The sequence below is a fragment of the Aptenodytes patagonicus genome, chromosome 1 (genome assembly GCF_965638725.1).
Source record: "Aptenodytes patagonicus chromosome 1, bAptPat1.pri.cur, whole genome shotgun sequence".
NCBI lineage: Eukaryota > Metazoa > Chordata > Aves > Sphenisciformes > Spheniscidae > Aptenodytes > Aptenodytes patagonicus.
The window spans coordinates 69,451,206-69,469,952 of NC_134949.1; the positions used below are offsets into that span (position 1 = coordinate 69,451,206).

The window sequence follows — 18,747 nt, forward strand, 5'->3', positions numbered from 1 at the left end:
AAATATTCTTTTACTGGTTTGTGACATCCTTTATGATTAATTTGGATCACACAGGAATTGAACAGAAATGTTTTTGCCTCTCTTCTTAGAAAGGCACCGTGGCATTCCATATCTCTTTCTTTTCAATATAAGAAACTGCTGAAGATGTTATACATGTGTTGGGGGTGGCACGCCAAGATTTCTGGTATCTAAGAACACTAAGAGAAGTCGGCTGAAGGGAATTTTGGCTCCTTGAAAGTTTAATAAATATTGGAATTCTGGTGAAATTCTAGAAGTTACGGAAATGCCGAAGTTCTGGAAGTGTTGCAGAATAGCAGGCAGGATGACTAACTTGCTATGAATTGATTAACTGTTACAATTTGTGAGCAAAGTAATGAATAAACTGATAAAAGATTCTGATAATGTAAAGAATTAAAGAATAGGCTTTTAATCAATACCAGTCAACCTGATTTGTATAAGATGTGTAATGTCAAAAAAATATGATATGATTCCTTGATTGTCTCCAAAGTTTGGTTTAAAAAGAAAATTTAACCTGTTTAACAGAAATAACTTTTTTGCATTAAATATAATTAGACTTCTGTAAATGACCAATTCCCAACATTATGTGTTAATGCTGTATAGACAATATGCTTGAAGTGAGCATTATCTGTCAGCATTTACCAATTACAGTTGAAACTGAACAGTGATATTTATATTTGAGCTTCATAGATTTTGGTACTAGGCTTGATGCTAACAATCATTTTATCAGTGAGCTGGAATTAAGTATAAAATGATAGTCAATGGAACGTGCAAATGATAAAGAAAATGGCATAGTGTTACCTAATGGTGAGAACAGACAAGTAGGGCAATTTAAATTGCTTCTTATGTGAACTCATTTACACAAAGTGCATCTGAACATTAGGCATATAAATTAGAACAATATGGAGACTATTGTACACTATTTTGAAAGGAATGAGTGGGAAAAGATGTAGCGATGTTATGGAAAAAAAACAGTGTGACATTGGTGGCAGGACTTTGGCTACATAAAAGTAGGATTAATGAGTATGAATAGAATGAGGATTTTACTTCTGTTTTATAGGGTAGTTGATACATTTGTCACAATACTCTGTATAGTTCTAATATCTAGAAAATGAAATAATAGTGATACTAAACCACTGTTTATTCCAGTAGAGACAGTCAAACCAAGGATCATTATCTAGAAACTGAGGACAGAAAAATTAGGATTAGAAAGACATATGACTTTCTGACAGCGAAAATTATTAACCACCGGGACAAACTGACAAAAGGATACCAGCCAGTTCCTCGTGGCTTTCAGTCACAAGTGGATGTCCTTTTCCTACCCGTCCCCCCGCCCGAATAAGTTACCAGCTTCAATGGGAGCAACTGGATACGATATAAGTATTTGTTCTGTACAGGAAATCAGACTGGATAAAATCAATGAATAAGCCTTGATTCTGCCTACTGTAAGCTCTGAAACAATCCACAAAAGTGAAGGAGATCCTTTAAGTAGGGTAAAACAAAATAAAATAAGCAGGTGGAAGAAGTAGTTTTCCACACAACTGTTTTCGCTTGTAGGAAAAGTAATCATGAAACAAATAGCTTCAGGAGGGTTCAGTCTTGGACAAATCTGATGGGTTTAGTGTTACTTACATCTGTTTTATCAATCCTTCTCTTTTCCTCTTTCCTTATCTAGATTTTTTTTTTTTTATTTGACCAGTTCAATAGCATTCTTAACTTTCAGCATTTGATGAATTCTCCCCTAAATTTCCCCAAAACTTCCCCTCCTCTATCAGTTTCTCTTATGTTCTTATTTTCTGAAAGTCTTTCAGGTGTCTCAGTATATGTAAGCTTCTTACTCCCAGCTATGTTTTCCATGAAGCAGCTTCCCAGGGACACGTTACCTTGTTATGTCTATAGTTTTAAGATTTGAAAGAACTTTGAAGAGTGAAAATAATCAGGATCTCTTCCACTATTTGCAGAGTGATTGTACAGAATGGCTTACTGTCAGCAAAGCCCTAGGGAAGTCTTGCCTTTTGACAATAAATGCTTGAAGGGAAGCTTCCTTCCCTTTTATTATTCATGCTCCTCATTGTTGAATGATGCAGACTGAAAAAACATACCTGAGTGAAACTCTCATTCCGGTGATCCATTATGGATCTGAAGGAGGCAAAGCAAGTTTTTCTTCCGTCCCACTTTGTGTGAAAATGGGAAGCCTCCATCTGAAGAGTGTCCTCTTGCTTCCAAGGAGAACAGTGGAAGTACAGTCAGCACGTGCCTCACCTTTATCTGAGGGACAACTAGAATATGAGGCAGTCACGGCAGGTTGCTCCTCTACAGCCCATAGGCCTATGTGATTTAAGTGTTTAGAGATAAGCTCCCCAGAATATTTAGAGCAGAAAATACCCACTGCTTTGTTTCGTGGCTTAAAATGAGTTTTCCGTTGTTCTTTCTCCTGAAAACGTAACCTGTGCCCTAAGAGCAAGATTACTCTTAGCTGAGAGTGAGAGTTTTCAGGAGTCCCAACAATGCCGTCATCTCTGTCACCACCTCAATTTCTTTCCAGGTGCCAAACCCAAAATTCAGATCACAGTCCTTGATCACAGTGAGAACATCCATATTACAACCTAAATCACATGGCAGGTTCTTCAGCTTGCAAAAAAACCCACCCTCTCGATGAAGGATCTGCTTGCTAACAGAGAAACCAATAAGTTACCTTTCAATTCCTTTCTTGCCCTAACATTTTGGGTCAAATTCTTACAGTGCAGAAGAGACCTAAAAGCTAAAATGGAAAGAAAAACAACAGATGGAGAATATTTATTTCTTGGGTGGGGAGCTATGGCTGAAGAATAGGATTATATCAGTACGTTGACTCCACGGTCTTGTCACCACAGTAATCTGTTGCAGAAGGAGGTCGTTTCTAAAGGTGGTATTTAGCGTTAAATGCAGCAGGCCTCGGGCAAGCGCGGGCCAGCAAGGAGAGGCAGCGGTGGGGCTGAGGCCTATTGTTTCTGTAAGTGGTTGCAGGGCTGTCCAGGTGTCCTGATTTAAAGGCTGCTCCTTGAGACAGGAAATTGTATCTTGTTCTGAGGTTTACTGTAATAAAGTACATAGTCCTGGGGGAATGTGCTGCTGGGCCCATGAATCACTTTATGGGCTGGCTGTTCTGACCTCAGCCCTGTGATTTATTCACGCCATACCGCAGCAGGAATGGCAAAAATGTAACCGGCGCATGGTCTTCCCAGCCTCCCCCCGCTCCAACCCAGATGGGCCTGTAACTGGGAGGCTGCCATAAATCCATAAACGCAGGTTTGCTCCGAGCTGGCAGTTTCACTTGTCTTGCCCAAGAGCTCTCTGCTGTGTGTCTGCTCGGGATTTGGTGGTAGGGGAATCCTCTGGCTTCTCAGGTGTTTCCTTCGTAGTTTTGTGGCCTTGTAGCTCCTCGAGTTTCTTGTGTGAAGAAGTGAAAATCTTGGTGCAGTCGTGGTGCTTGTAGCAAAAATAAGGCAGCTTGAAGTGTGCAAGATTCTGGTAATCCCCTTTTTCCTTTAAGCTAACAATAAATAAAAAAAAGAGACCTGACTGTTTTCAGCTCAGGATGTCACTGTTTTACAGACATTACCAGATGTACTCTTACAGTTCTTCTCTTAAGTAAATAGCAGTATTTGCATTTACAGAGGTAGTTAAATGATGTGCTCTTGGTCAAACCACAAGTGACAGACATGAAGAATAGATCCTGACTCAGCTCCACTAAGTCATGTTTCTATTCAATTGACTGTTTACGTGTTTTGCAGTTAACAGTTGTTAGTTTTAAAAATCTAACACTTTTCTTTGTTGGTGGTCTTTCCATCTCAGTTTTTAAAAGATTTATTCTGCATGAAGCATCCTTATATTTTCCTGTAAATTCATTGGTCCATACACTTCAGAAAATGCTCAGAATTTTTCCTGATGTTGTGCAAAATACCCATTTCTTAAGGATAGTTTCAGGATTAAAAGTTGTCCAATTCACTCATGTTCACCCTGCCTCTATTATTTTCTGCCCCTGTCCCCTGTGAATCTCCATACAACTAAGTGTAAATCTCCACTGTATATTCTTGCCATGAATTTGTCTGTTTTAATCTAATCATTTTAAATAGTTTAGACATTGTAGGGAACTGATGGAAAGATTCATTTTTCCTCTAATAGTTTGTAAATAGTAGTGTTGGAATGAAGAAGCTGTAACCTGTAAAGCAGTCCTCTGCCTTGCAACACACTCAAATTTCTGCCTTAACCTTCTCATCCTGAAATCAGCCTTGGAAAATATGCATAATTTTTCCATGAAGTAGATAAAATTTAAACATCTTGAAATTTAGCAAGAAATTTTGTTTCAAGAAATTAGCCTAGTCGCAAGTCTCAGTACCGAAGCAGATGCCAAATTATACTTCGTAGCAATGGTGCGACCAATTAAAGGGCAACTATATCAAAACAAGCAAGAGGTTACTTACAAGAAGGTATGGGAACTTCCATTTATCTATAGCGTAGACAGGTTTTCATGAGAGCCAGTCTCTGTGCATGATACAAGCTGGTTTAAGTTTGTATCTTCTATTTCACATCCTTGAAATTGGAGTTCTTTACTTTTTCTAAGATACTAGAGTTATATCTGTAAATTTACATGTGATAATGTTTCCTCAATAAGTCAATTTTCATGGGAGTTTTGTTCAAACTACAGGATAAACACAACTTCAAATTTGTTCAATTGAAAAGGTGTTGGTAGCTGGAATGTACTAAAATGAGGTTTTTCCAATTCCCTCACATATCAATGACTTGCTTTCTCACTTTCAACATGTTGCTTAAGTTTCATGTACTTGTGTCTCATTACAAAACATAGACAATAGCAGCTTGCTTGGAGATTGCTGAGCTTTTTTTTATTTTATAAAACTCTCTAAATCTGTACATGAAAAAAGGCTTTGTATAACAGAATGTATCATTATGTTTAGCAGGGATCTGATAATAAAGGGTTGTCAAGGGTCTGCTTCCATGGTTCAGATCAGGCTTAACAGTGCTTGTTCTGGAGCAGAGTATGCATGCTCAGTCTCCTAAACTGTTTTTATAGCATGCAGCTCCAGTTTCTTCTCATGAAGAACAGGGACTGGATAGAGAGAAAAACAGAAAAGAAGATGGTAGGATGCTCCCTACTTACTGTAGAATGCCAGTTGCTTTAAGCATCTGGAAAGTTGTTTATCTTCAGAGCTCATCAGAATATCCTGCAGTGCCAATTCAAACAAATCTTCTGCATTAAGAGACTGCAAGTAGCTACACCTACTTTCAGACCCGGATCTGAAAAAGGAAATTAAATGAAACCTCTCAGGCCCCTTCTGCTGCAATTATGGAACTAAATATATCCAAGTTTTATCCATAGCCCCTGACACCTGCTCCATTCCTGTCCTCAACCCTTTCAACAACTTCTGTTTTCTTAGAAACACTTTTTTGGCACTATTTAAGCAGCGGTCATTGAAGCTACCAGGAACGGCAGGCCAAGTGATGCCTTAGTGCTGAATGAAACTGCTTCCATCCTCTTTTTCCCCTGATGCTGCTATTCCTGGCCTTATCCAGACACTTGGCATTTCTTGTGCTCCCTTTTCAATCCATCTCCTGGCCAGCAGCAGCAACCAGAAAAGACTGAAATACAGGTAGTAAGCGTTAGGATTAGGTTGGAACAGATGTCAGCATTAGTGCTGCTGTTGTTACTACCAGCAAACCCTAAGACATCCTTTGCAGAATTAATGTAAACAGTCCCATATACCATGTCTGACCTTATAGGAAATATATCTTTTAGAAATCAGACAAGGTGGTTCTGGAAGAGAGGCTTGCACAATCGTACAAAAGAACCCTCAGAGAAGAGGGAGGAAGAAGTTAGGTGAGACACATCCAGGTTGGTAGTCAGATAGCCAATAAATAATGAAAGCAATCTGTAACTCTAGCAAGAAAATTTGTTGAAATGCAGAGGAAAATTGAGATGTTTGTAAAAGAACAACAAAATTAAGTAGCTCTACACATCTGGTATGTAACGTGAAACCAGATGTCACAGGCATAACGGCAATTAATGGGAAATAGAATAATATTCACAGCTGGAATGTGGGTACAAGTTGTTCTGGAAAGCTAGAAATGAAAGTACAGGTGGCATATATTAATGATACTGGAGATTCTGAGGAAATAAAAAAGTGATAGCATAAATGAAATAGCATTACTTTGAGTCAAAATAACGTAAGGACCATAAAAGGAGTTATGGATTTTAGGTGTAGAGTTGTGGTAGATGTAAATAACAATGGAGAAATGTGTTTTTATTGGAGACATAAGTGTTGATGATACTAGAGAAGAAATCATCACCAAAAACAACTTCAGCTGTAGTGACCACGAATTGAGTACATTTATATTTAAATAAAAAAGCTATGCTAAACAAGTAAAGTTTTCAATTTCAAAGCAGTAAACTGAAAAATTAAGAATATTAGGTAGCAAGTAAATTGGACAGAAGGACTCAGATTCAAGTGTAGAGGAAGCAGGGAATTTATTTAAATCAAAAGTCCAAAACTGTGAGGTCTTTGCATCCCAAACAAAGGGGGAAAAGTGTGAGGAAGAGTTACAAACCTAACTGGTTGTGTATCTGCATCCAAAAGGAAATTAGCAGCAGCCTTAAAAATCGGTCGAGAGAGAGAGGTTTCTGGGAGGCAGAAAGTACAGGAATAAAGTGAGAATTGTGAAAACTCACGCTGAATTAGACCTTCCAAAGGAAATCAAAACAAATAATAAAACATTCTATAGCCACAGATATAAAAAGACCAGGAAAAGAAGTGGAACCACAATGCACTGAGGAAAGGGCTAGGATTAGCAATAGTATGCATATGGTCCCAAAATTAGATGAACGCCTTTGCCTTGGTTTCCCATGAGCAGACAGATAAAATACAAAGAAAGGAAGGTATGATGACCTATCAGAATGAGTATGTCAAGCATGGAAACAAGACAGATGCAGAAAGAAGTGAGATGAATTATACTAACCAGAAATAACAGACATGATAGTCATTTAGCAAGGAGGTGGATCCTCTATCAGTTTGTATCTTTGATTCGAGTCTAAAGGTTGGATAGATTTCTTAAAACAACTATGTTATAAACCACAACTTGGGTTTTTCACATGATCAGAAACCACAGTAAGACTGCAGTATTGCTGTCATTGTTTGGCTGATATAGCTGAAATTTCTTTCTACCGTCTTTCACCTGGGGTCTGATTCACGAAGACATAAGTAAAGAACAATTGTTTTCACTCTGGTAATTCTGGATGTTTGATATGTTATAATCAATGTGAATTCCATGATTCACTTTCCATTCTTATGTTTTGGCAGTGCTGGCTGCGGTAACTAAGGGTTTGACACTGTCACAGCATCTTGAAGAACTGCAGTTCCTCCAGGGATAAGGAACCTGTGGTGAGATTTGGGTTCCTCCTGTTTATTCAGGGCTAGGTTTTAGCTGGATCACCAGGCTGCAGGGATACACAATCAGTGGTGCTGACACCAGGGAAGGGGCAGGAATCTGAAAATGGGAGAGCAGAACCATCTCTTTCAGCCAGAGCCCTGTCTTGTGTCAGCTTAAACCAATTGTGAAACCACATGCTAAGCTAAAGATCAACCTGTACTTGACCGTGTCACAGGAAAAGAAACAAGAGCTGCTTTTCTTAAACGGTCATTTTTCAAAATCTGGTGGGTGTATTCTGGTGGCCTGTGTTGCCTGGATGAAAATTATACCTTAAGTTTGTGCTCTATTTGCACTGCTGTTAAACTGCAGATGAAGAAAGACAGCCCAAGTTTCAGAACTTCCTTCTCAGGAAAGCCAGCTCTGTGGAACTCGAGAGCCTTGTGAAAACTTCTGTCTCTCATCCAGCTTCTGCACTGAAGGCTGGTAAAGCAAGGAAAGTTGTCTTAAAAAAAAAAAAAAAACTACCCTTATAGGGTAGGTCCCTTATAGGGACAAATCTCCCATAACATGAGGTGCCAGGGTTGAAGGTTCCTTCTAAAACGTGCCATCTTCGAGAACTCCCACTCTTCACAGGCAAGTAGGTAAGGCTCATATACTATCAGTTTAGCAGCTGTGATATGCAGCAGCCTCTTTTTCACTGGAGGAATTAATCAATAAAAATAGTTCAGGAAATTAGTAGTGGGTTGGAAAGTCCCTCTGCGAAAGCTTTAGATTTTTTTCTGGACATGTTGGCAGACACAGTCTAGAGCTGTACTGCAATTCTGAGTGCTCAGAGCACAGACACGAGCGGGACTAGGAATTGCAAATCTTCGCTTCAGGTGCCAAAGTGGTAAAATTAAGGTGGAAAGTGTAAGTAAAGGAAGGGCTAAAATATTGATGGAAAGGTAATAAAAATATTTATAGGATTACTTGTGACTATGTCAAATATGTTGAGGGAAAGGACTTTGAAAAGCATTGCTTATCAATCCTAGTAAGGAATGATGCTTCTGTGGTTCTAGGCATTTAGGATGTTAGAGAAAATGTGTGTAGGAAAGTCTAAAGATATTATCAGTATCTTTTTTTTTTTTTTTAAACAAGGACAGCACAAGTGGTAAGGCTTCCTGTGTCTAAAATTAACATTGATTATTATCACACCATTCATACAATGGAAAATTAAAGGGGCTTCTCTTTTGTGACCACACAACTCTATTCAGAAGGAATTTATATTTTTATCTCTTGTTTTCCAGTTCTGGTCACTTGTACGTAATGACATTAAAAAGAACAGTGAAAAGGTGTAAATTCAAGAGGCTTCAATTTGCTGATGACAAACAACTTTTGATTTTCTTCTCACTTGGTTTGCTTAAATTTGCAATTCCTTTTTTAGTAGCTGTGAGAGTGTAGATCAAGGGTGAGAAAGACTGCTGACGTGCCATCCAGATGAGGCAAAGGTAACTTGCTGATTCAGGAAACAAGTACAGGAATGGAAGGAGTTGTATTATCCCTTTTGACTGAGGGTGTAAGGCTGTGTTTGGGAAATAATTTGCAGCCTGAGGTTTGATTATTCCCAGCTGTAATTAAAGGAGCAGGTAGTACCTATCGCCAAGTTACTTTTCTTTTTCCCACCTTCTTGCAGCAAGAGGTTGCTACTGTGTCTTTTGTGTAAATGTTTTGCTCACTTTGGAATACTTTGTGCTTTTCATGTAGCTGCATCTTAAATACTGCAGAAATTGTAGCTGGTGCAGAATTTGGCAACTTGTGTGTTAAGTAAGGTACTGGTCTGTTAGCATCTTGAAATGGTGTTCTCTGGTATGACTGCCAGTATTTTTCAAGGTTACTTTTAAGAACCAAATTCTGATACCCAGAGCTCTGCGAGGACAGCCTCCTCCCTGCGAGGTACTGCAGGTTCATAACCACACTGACAGGACGGTGGCTGTTAATTGCCAGGGTCTCAGGGTGTTAGAAACTGGAATTTACTCTCCACGTGGTTCAGAGCAGTCAGAGTTTCTTAATTTTCTGAAGATGTTCTGTAACCAGCAACAAAAGTAGAAAAAAATGTTGAGTTTGGAACTACCACTGTAGATGTGTTGACACAGTTTATGACAAAAAGGGTGATGTTAGTGCCAGGAGAACTGTCCCATTGGATCAGCTGTTTGGTGTGTTGTATTACTAATTACTTTTTCAGAGTTTATCAAGTGTGACCCACCCAAACAGTGTCATTCTACCAAACTCATGAAATTACTACGTACTGCGTCCAAACACCTTTATGTTCTAAGCTGTCACCTAAAAGTCTGTCAAGCTCTCATAATACTGCAATAGTTCATCCAAATCTATTTGCCTGCTAGTTCTTTATGTTGTTGTCACTTCATGGGAGGTTTTTTTTAATTCATATGCAAATAATACAGTTCTTATTGTAATGATGATTTGCCATGGTAAGTCTTACAAATGCCTGTGACAGAAAAGCATTAAAAGCTTGATCAGCATTTTCTGTAGGCTTTGAGTAAATGCAATGGAGAAAAATCAGACAACTGAAGCAAGTAGTGTGCAAGTAGCAGCTCTTTCCTTCTGTGGCGACTGATGCCCTTTCTGCTGGAGTGAGTAAACAGTTCATGAAACAGCAGAACCTTTCCAGTTTGAAGCCATATGTATTAAAGGCATAACAGCCATAATTACAGTTTATCTTAATATGCCAGGTTGAAAACTCTGGCGGGTCAGTCATCCCTCATGGAAGAGCAACAGCCTCTGTTGAAGGAACTGACGGGATTGCTATGACCTTGTAGCTACCTGAGCTCTCCAAATTTGTGTCAGACCCTTAAATCTTGTCGTTTAATGCCAGTCGGAAGGAAAATAGATTTGATCCCTATAATGAAACTAGGCCTGATGGAATTATCCCAGTTCCTCGGTGACATTAAAATCAAAGCTGCTGCTGCTCTCAATATTGCCTTTATGTTATCTCACCCACACTTTCAGAAATATTCCACATAGGAAGAAATCTCATAATTTGAAATAAAATTATACAGAACAATGTATTTATAACATTTCTATATGGAATTTGTGTTCTCTCTGACATATGTAAACATATTCTTTTAATGAATATGTATAGTTTTTGTGTTTTGAAGCATCATTAATTCAGCACTGTTTGGAGCCTGTTATTCTTTATAATTATACAGCTGATAAATATTCCAGCGTTATGACCCTGAGAACCGTGCTGCAAAGTACAAAGCTGCTTTTTAAAATTCACTTTCTGTTATGTTTTACCAAAAGGATTCCTCTCCTCTGCTGGGAAGGAGCTGTGAAGTAATTACCTAGTCTCCTGAAATGAAAGGCTGTAGAGAACCATTTAAAGGCATCTTGACTCTATGAGTATTTGTAAGCCAGAGGACAAACTTGGCTACCTTGGTAGTTAAAACATTTTTACTGTTGTGGATGAACCTTTTTTATTATTACTTATTGGACTTATGCTGCTACAGCTTATTATCCAGGAATACAGCGTATTAGTCCTGCCGTGCTGAGGGTTACTGAGTAGTTAGAAAGTCTCATGTCCCCATTTGCAAAAATATGCTGTGGTTCACCGAAGAGGAAAAAGAGGAATGAAACAAGACTGGTGTCTGCAGTACTCCAGGGAGATGTGTTACAGTTTTGACTATACTGCACACTAGGGTGTTTTGGTGCTAATGGGACTTGGTAACTGAATCTGTATGAGCTGTAGTTCCTTATTTTCTAGGTTCATTCAAATACTTGGTCATTCAAACTACCAAATCACTTACTTATCCTCACCCAAGCCCACACAAGAAATCTCATCTGTGCTGTGTATGTCTTTCTCTAGGGCCTCTGTAAGCATGTGTATGAGATGCTAGCACCTGCCATTTTTATTAAAGTCACTGCAGCTGAAGTATTCTCTAAGAAAAATATTGTTTAGCATCTGAAGTTAAGTGCTGTACAATTCTTTAAGCCCTTTCTTCTCTGCTACAGAAAAATTAAGAAAATACTGCTTTGCTGGATGCCTTCTATTCCTACAGCTTGTTGTATTAGTAATATGTAGTAGTATAATAGTACATCGTTCTGATTTTTAAGCTTTCATTCAAACAAAAGACTGTTTCTGTGGTTGAGGGACATTCTTAAAGCTTTGCCTTGATTCAAGGCCTGTACTGAAAACCAAGCTGCAATTTAAACTGTTGCCATCTTGCAAAATATCTTCCCAAAATCAGACATTTCCATGCAAGGTCTGAAGGAGATGTGCCTTTGCACACTATTCTTTGTTGTGTGTTGACAAAAGTTTTAGGATGGCCAGCAAATGCAACAGGACAACCTCATCAGGAATGCTTCAAAGGCTCATGAGACTTGGCATCAGAAGAATACAGTCATGGCAATTTTCAGTGACTTCTTGGCTCTGCAGTCATCGCTGCCTTCCATAAGACATTTCAGTCCTCTGGATCCATCAGTATCTCAGAGTTGGAATCGTTCATTATCACTACGTCCTTGGCATCAGCCATAAGAACTCTCAGTCCCAGCTGAACAGCAAAGAGAATGGAGACCGTGGATGAATCAGAAGTACTCCAGAGGCAGCTCTACCACCATATAACTTTCTGTAGTCATCTATTTTAAAAAAGGCAAACCCATCTTTCTTTGCATTATTTTTTTAAGACTGCAAACAGAGCAAATAATGTTGATACTGATCTTCAGATTATATCCACCACTACCTCTTAAGAATTGAACCTACTGGTCTTGGTACCACTCCACTCCATGGTGATCGTGATCCACACTCAGTGAAAGGCTTCAGCATAAATAGAAGAAAAAAAAGAATCCTCCTCTTTTTGTTCAATTCAGAGTTAATCCTAAACCTCTTTTCACTAGATTTTCTACACTGTTGCCATTTCAGGTTTTCCCTGGTAATATTCAGTGTCTTTTAAAGTCTGCTTACCTTTTGTGAGCTGCTGTACAGTTCAGTTCAGGCTACAGAACCTGCCCATATGGAGAGATAAATAGCTAGTTTCCCACCTGCTGAGTTGCTGTTGCCACAGCTACACTACTACCACTATCTGAAATACCTGAACTAACTTAAGTGAGCTGTGTTTATGTAGTGACTTTGGCATTAGCTCATGTTTTAAAAGATCAACCGTCTTGGGTTGTGCAGCAAGTACATGCTTTGCCTGCCTATTAGAACATTTCAGGACCTCCGATGTTGTGAACTGAAGACACGCAGTTTGCTGAAGAAGCTAAGCCTGTACCACTGACTGTTACCTAAACCGAAGCTGAGCCTCTACGACTGACTGCGGCACTCCTGACAGATAGGTTTGTTCATGTGCTACTAGCACCATTCACGCAGCAGCCCATTATCTCCTTCTTGCCACCTCACCTGTCTTACAGCATGTTCTTCTGGTCTCCCTGGGGATAACAGCTTTCAAGAAGGGAAACATGTCAGTTTTGTAGTGCTGTTCAATCACAAACCTTGTTGTTTGCTTGGTGATACTTGCTTTTTGTGGTCTTTTAGAATCGTTCTAGCAATTCCAAGCTCTGTTGAGAAAAGTAGCGCACCATTACAGACACGTCTCCTTTCAGCAGAGCTGACAGTGACACCTGCACTTCTCCCATATGAAACAGTATACATTAGCTTGCAGAGTTCAAAAACACAGCTACAAGGCATGTATCACATCACAGGATATTTTTCTTTCTTTGGTTCAAACTTCATCTTGTTTCAGTTCCAGAAAACAGTCAGAAAGCCACGATGCCTTTCACCCCACTTCTTGACCAGCACCCCTGTCTCACACATGATATAGCACTGAAGTTTTGGCCAGTAGGATGTTTTTTTCTAAGGCATGGTGGCAAAGATTATTCAGCAAAAAATAAGTAACGGACCGCTATCCATATCTCATTGTCCTGGTCCTGGAGTTTTCACTTAAGAAGTAGAGATGGGCAACAAAGGATTTGATTGCAGAAGGTATGCTTTACATGCTATTTGAGGCACCTCCAATTTCCATACCAGAGTAATGGCTATATAGATACTGTTACAGAGATATTCTTGGCTCTGGTCCTGAATCATCAGCGAGGATTGTGGGTTTACTATTAAAAGAATAAGTGTTTCTTTAGAATCAAAACAGATTACTCTAAAGAAAGTGAAAATGACCAGAGCTCCAAGCCAGCCTGTCTTTCCCAGGATACCGATAGCTAGAAAAAAGCAGAGGTCATGCATCATGGTCTGTCACTTCACTCTATTGATATTTTTCATGTTTCAGGCAGGCATCCAAAATTGGATACTTTTCCATAAAGCAAAAGCAACAGAAACAAAGTGGCAATAATAATGCGCCCATTATCGGTTGTTCCCACACCTACAATCTTGACACTACAACTGGGAATCTGATGTGCACCTTTTCCTTTCTTCTACTCTTTGTCTCCATTAAGTCATCAGAATATTTTTATTTCTTCATAGAATAAATGCGTTTAGAGTATCTTTCAATTATCCTAAAGTGTCTAAAAATATTTCCTAACTTCGTGGTATCATCTCTTGAAAGACAAGGAACAATTTAAGGTGCTAGTTTTTCTAGGCAGGATCCAAGTACTCTCTAAACTGGATCTGTCAGATGTTTGATATGCTGGTAGTCTGCTTAAAGCAAGCTTACTCTCTTAGCGTGTACAAGAAACACCTGTATAAATCCAGAGATAAATTCCACCCACAGAAGGACCACTGTGTAAGTCCATTCTGCCATCAGATGGTGAACAATTTTGTCTGTTGAAACGCACCTTTTCCTCTTGAAATACATGGTTCTTTCACATTTTTTGATACAGGATATATGGCTTCAGTCAAGATCCTGATAATAGCAAACTTCTGTGTATGGGTAGCTTCAGCAAAACTCTAGCAATCATTGGAGTGACTGAGGGGATGAACAGAGATCACATCTTAGCAGTGGTTTTTTATGCTCTCATTTCTTGTGCTGTGCAATGGTAGAGGCCTTAAGCTTTCGCTGGCATAGATATTTCTAAGAGCTCGGTCACTGACTGGGATCAGAAAGAAGCCAGGTCATACATCAGTCACCCTCTTCTCACCTAAACCTGTAATGTGTAAGAAAAAGTTGTTCTTCCATCCTCGCTATCACTCATCTGAAAGCAGTCATGGTCCTTCTCGTCGAGTCAATTTTCACCCATTGTCTTAGCAAAACTTCACACTTTTCAAGTGAGAGCAGTATATTTTTTTCCACCTGTAAAAAACAAAAATAACAAGAGCTTTTTAAATGCGGTGTCTCACCCATACAACTCTCTAAGAGAAGTAACTGTAGAACCTGGCAGTTTCTGCTCCGGGGCTGTGGAGACAGCGTGCCTTTCACATAACTCTGCGGGCAAAAGTGCTGTGCTGGCTACTGCCGAGCTGGGTTAAAAAGTAGCCCTGAGCTACCTCTCAGAAGCTACCGTCTTCTCAGATCTGTCAGCAGGACTGCACGTGTAGTCGCTTCCTGGTCCCATATTATTAAAATAATGTGTTGAGGGTTTTTTTGAAGAGGCAAAACTGTATTGTTCAGACTTTTTAGAACGAGGTCAAGAAGCAAATGTATATGCAGTTATTCTTACACATTGGAGAAGGGATTACTAAGTAAGTATCCAGGAGAGCAAGTTCTTTGTCCAGCTGAGCTGCAGCCAGTGCAAGCTATCTGACTACATCCTACATATTTAGGTATGCATCTCCCTGCACCCTTGATCTAAGCACTGAAGTACCCAATGAAGCTATTTCACTCTCCGTCCTCAGAAACATTACAGTATTAAATACATCTTTTCATGCTCACCAAGGTCATAAAATTTGTAGTTTTCAGCATTTTAACAGGTGAAAATTTCTGTACTCCAGTAGTACCAGTCCTTTCCCCTTTCAAGCCTTTTTAAAAGTTCAGTATGTTAGATGCTTATGTTCAAAACAATTACAAATTCCTAACTAAGATTAACTTAAGTTGTTTAGAAAGAAGATACAGGAAGAAGAGGAGCAAGCTATTTTATTAGAAATAAAGTCTAATCAAGGAGTGGTAACAGGTGAGTTAGAAAAAGCAGATTTAGTGTCACTGCCACCCTCGACAGTTTGCCAGTGTGATCCTAAGTCACCAGATTGTGGTGGGTCTTTATTAAAAAAGATCTTGACAACAAACAGAAAGATATATTGGTAGAATTAAAAGCAATAGTTTACATTAAGCTTCTATAACTTTTCTTACATCTTTAATAAAAGACAGCATTATGGCAGTGTTATTAGCATAATAATTGCTATTGACATGATTAGCAGAATAGTTTTAACACATTTGATTATTTTTTTTAAATCATTCTCTGAAATTAGCAATATTAATATGCTTTTGTTTATAAACTAGAGCAGGTAGAAATTTGGATTATTTGGGAATTTGAAATTTTTATTACTTTAACTGCATTTGCAACTAAATTTTTAGATGAAAGGTAGATAGGAAATCTGTAGTACTCAGAGTTTGTTTTTCATCATCATTCCTGCATGATGCCATCTTCCACACCACCACAAACGGTTAGGACCTCATTTTATTCCTTCTTTGCAAGGTGATGAGAGGTGGGACAAGCCACCTGTATTGGGCAGTAAGGCCAAAGTTTTCTTTTATGACCTGTTGCACATCCTGATTTGGCCGTACCAGCTAAACATGAGAATTAAGGTCAAAGGACAGAAATAGATGTTTTCCCTAACATAGAGCAATCCTTTGAGTTCATTTGAGAACTGCTGTTTTATGATCAGGGCTATTGTCTTTGTCTCCTCACTTCTCAGTATCTGTAAAATGTTTCTGAACTCTATTTGTAAGAGTTTTTTGCTATTGGGAAAGAGTATGCAAGGTTGTGTTTCTATATCTAGTTATTATAGTGCTTGAGCCTCAAGATCTTGCTACAGAACATTCTTGCGTACACCATTTCTGCGAGGCTACAAAGGGTTTGTGATGAGGGCAGGCCTACTTTTGTCTTAATTACGCAGGACATGCATCCAACAAGCTCATTATATTTGTTACTCAGAAGAAAAGTCAAAGAATAGCTCAAGCATCCTTGAAGGCATCTATTTCAATATCTGTCATGTAGCACAAAAGTGTCTGTGTCATCATTTCCTTCTGGGAATACACTGTATTGTTCAAGTGATTTCAATAAACTTGTCACATGCCACCTTCCTTCCAAAATAGCTGCATGAATAGGCAGTATAACCTAATATAATTTAATACAGAAGTCTTATGATTAGTCCAGTATTTGTGCATGTATTCTCAAAATCTCTTCTGGAAATGTTTAGAACATTATAAAGAATGAAAATGTTCAGCCAAAGTAATAATAAATGGTAGTTATTAAAAACTGAGAAGCTGAGTGCAGAATAATAACATATTATTATATGTTTTTCTTATCCTATAAGCAATAATTTGGTATCAGCACAGTCATTTAGGGGGAGGCGGGTGGGTCTTGACTTCCTGCTCCACCAACAGACATATAACCATGACAAACTTTTATTACTGCTCTTTGGAGTTGCACACTGCTACAGGACTTATGGTATGCTCAACTCTTTGTAGAGGCTTCCTCTAAGTTTTGCAGGATAATAACGTATTCATATGTTTTTTTTCAGACAAGAAGCCCTTCTTGCTGCCATTAGTGAAAAAGATGCCAATATTGCTCTGCTAGAACTTTCATCCTCTAAGAAGAAGACCCAAGATGAAGTGGCTGCACTGAAACGAGAGAAAGATCGTCTTGTGCAACAGCTCAAGCAGCAGGTAGGTAGAGGAGGGCTGGGAAAGAAACCAGTTAATGATTTGGTGTGAGATTATTATCTTTATTTGTGGAACTAATAATGTATAATCCTGTCGTATGTTGGGATAGAAAGTGCATAAATAAAGACTTCAAACTAGCTATCAGTCATGAAGTCTGTAAAACATGCTGGGGAAAGAGGAAGCCTCAATGTTGAGGGAAGTTTCTTTGTGTCACTGCCTGAGTAGTAAATGTGTGATAGAATGTATAGGTAACTGTGAACGAAAAGGACATTGGTTATTATCTTCTACAGGCACAAATAACCACAGATTCAGGGAAATGTAGTGATACTTCTTTCACTGGTCTGTATGTGCCTTGTTGGGGAAGAAGCATACATGGAAGAAAATTCTCCTTGCTGTAAAGCTCAAATACGAATGTGTTGCACCACACAGTCTCTACTGTGATTTCTAATCTGCAACAGGAGCACCATATGGGAATGCCAGCTGCTAGAGTGGAATTTGGGAGGTCTCGTGCTTGTGAGGAGATTGGTCCCTTACTATTTCTGGCCTCTCCCATTTCTAAGATCTTTTTGTGTGGCATAACAATCAGAAAAAAGTGTGTTTCTATTCAAGCATTTAATATTGTGTTTCAGTATTGAATGCAACGAGAAAAATACATTGCCAATAAAACACAAAGGTGGCAAAAGGCATCCCTGGAATAAAATATTTAGGATCTGAAAAATCTATATAGATTTTTCAGTTCAGCACTTCTGGTGGGTTTTTCTGAGTTATTCCCTTGCCACATTCCCTGTAGTAGCACATATGCTGCTGCCAATCAACTTCTTCAGTGCCACCGATTCCATTTTCATAAAGTTTTATGTGCAACATTTCATCTGTTAACCAGATGATTTCTGTTGCTGTCAAAGACAGCAAGACAAAACCAGGTCGGCTTTCTAATAAGGGATTTCTCTGCTTCTTCCTTAGGAAACACAAGTAGGTTACTGGCCGTGTATTTTTAAGATAACAATTATTTAAGGTTTAATTTAAGAACAGTCATTTTGATTGTTATACCAGCTTCAAAACAAGCAAGATGTGTAGTTTACAGTCTTGTATTACTTACTTTTGAGCAACAGTTGTAATTACTTTCATTTGTCAGCCAGATGACCTCCTACTAGAGCAGGATTCAGAAGTGGTCACAGCAATGTAAAGTACTTATTTTCTTCATGTAATTGTCTGTAGGTATAGCAGCCTTAATATACGTTACCGCTCATTCCAAGAGAAATTGGAACTTTATTGTCAGTTTTTGTCATCCTAAGTTTAAATTCTAGTACTTTCATGCCCCTTGCCCTTCCCAGTTTCCTTCTGATTATCCTTTGTGGGTAAGTGGAACAATCTTTAGTGTTTTGTGGTATGTTTTTTTCCTACTGAAAATTTGTGTATATTTAATTTATGTATTAAGGTTGTGATTATCTGTAATGACTTAAAAAAAAATCAGGTGGTTTTTTTTTAACATTGTTGTAGTTCATATCATTAGTTTTCAGTGCTGATAAGTCTTACAATATCATATGCTGTT

At 38.6% G+C, this 18,747-nt stretch overlaps 1 protein-coding gene across 10 annotated transcripts in view; it reads left to right on the top strand.

The window, feature by feature from the left end:
- ERC1 (ELKS/RAB6-interacting/CAST family member 1) overlaps window positions 1–18,747 on the top strand; it is a 309,608-nt gene that overhangs the window by 237,719 nt on the left and 53,142 nt on the right. For all 10 annotated transcript variants that reach the window (XM_076341250.1, XM_076341288.1, XM_076341261.1 and 7 more), the window contains one exon: window positions 17,057–17,201. In XM_076341250.1, coding sequence (XP_076197365.1) covers window positions 17,057–17,201 — 145 coding nt within the window. The remainder of the gene's footprint in view (window positions 1–17,056; window positions 17,202–18,747) is intronic.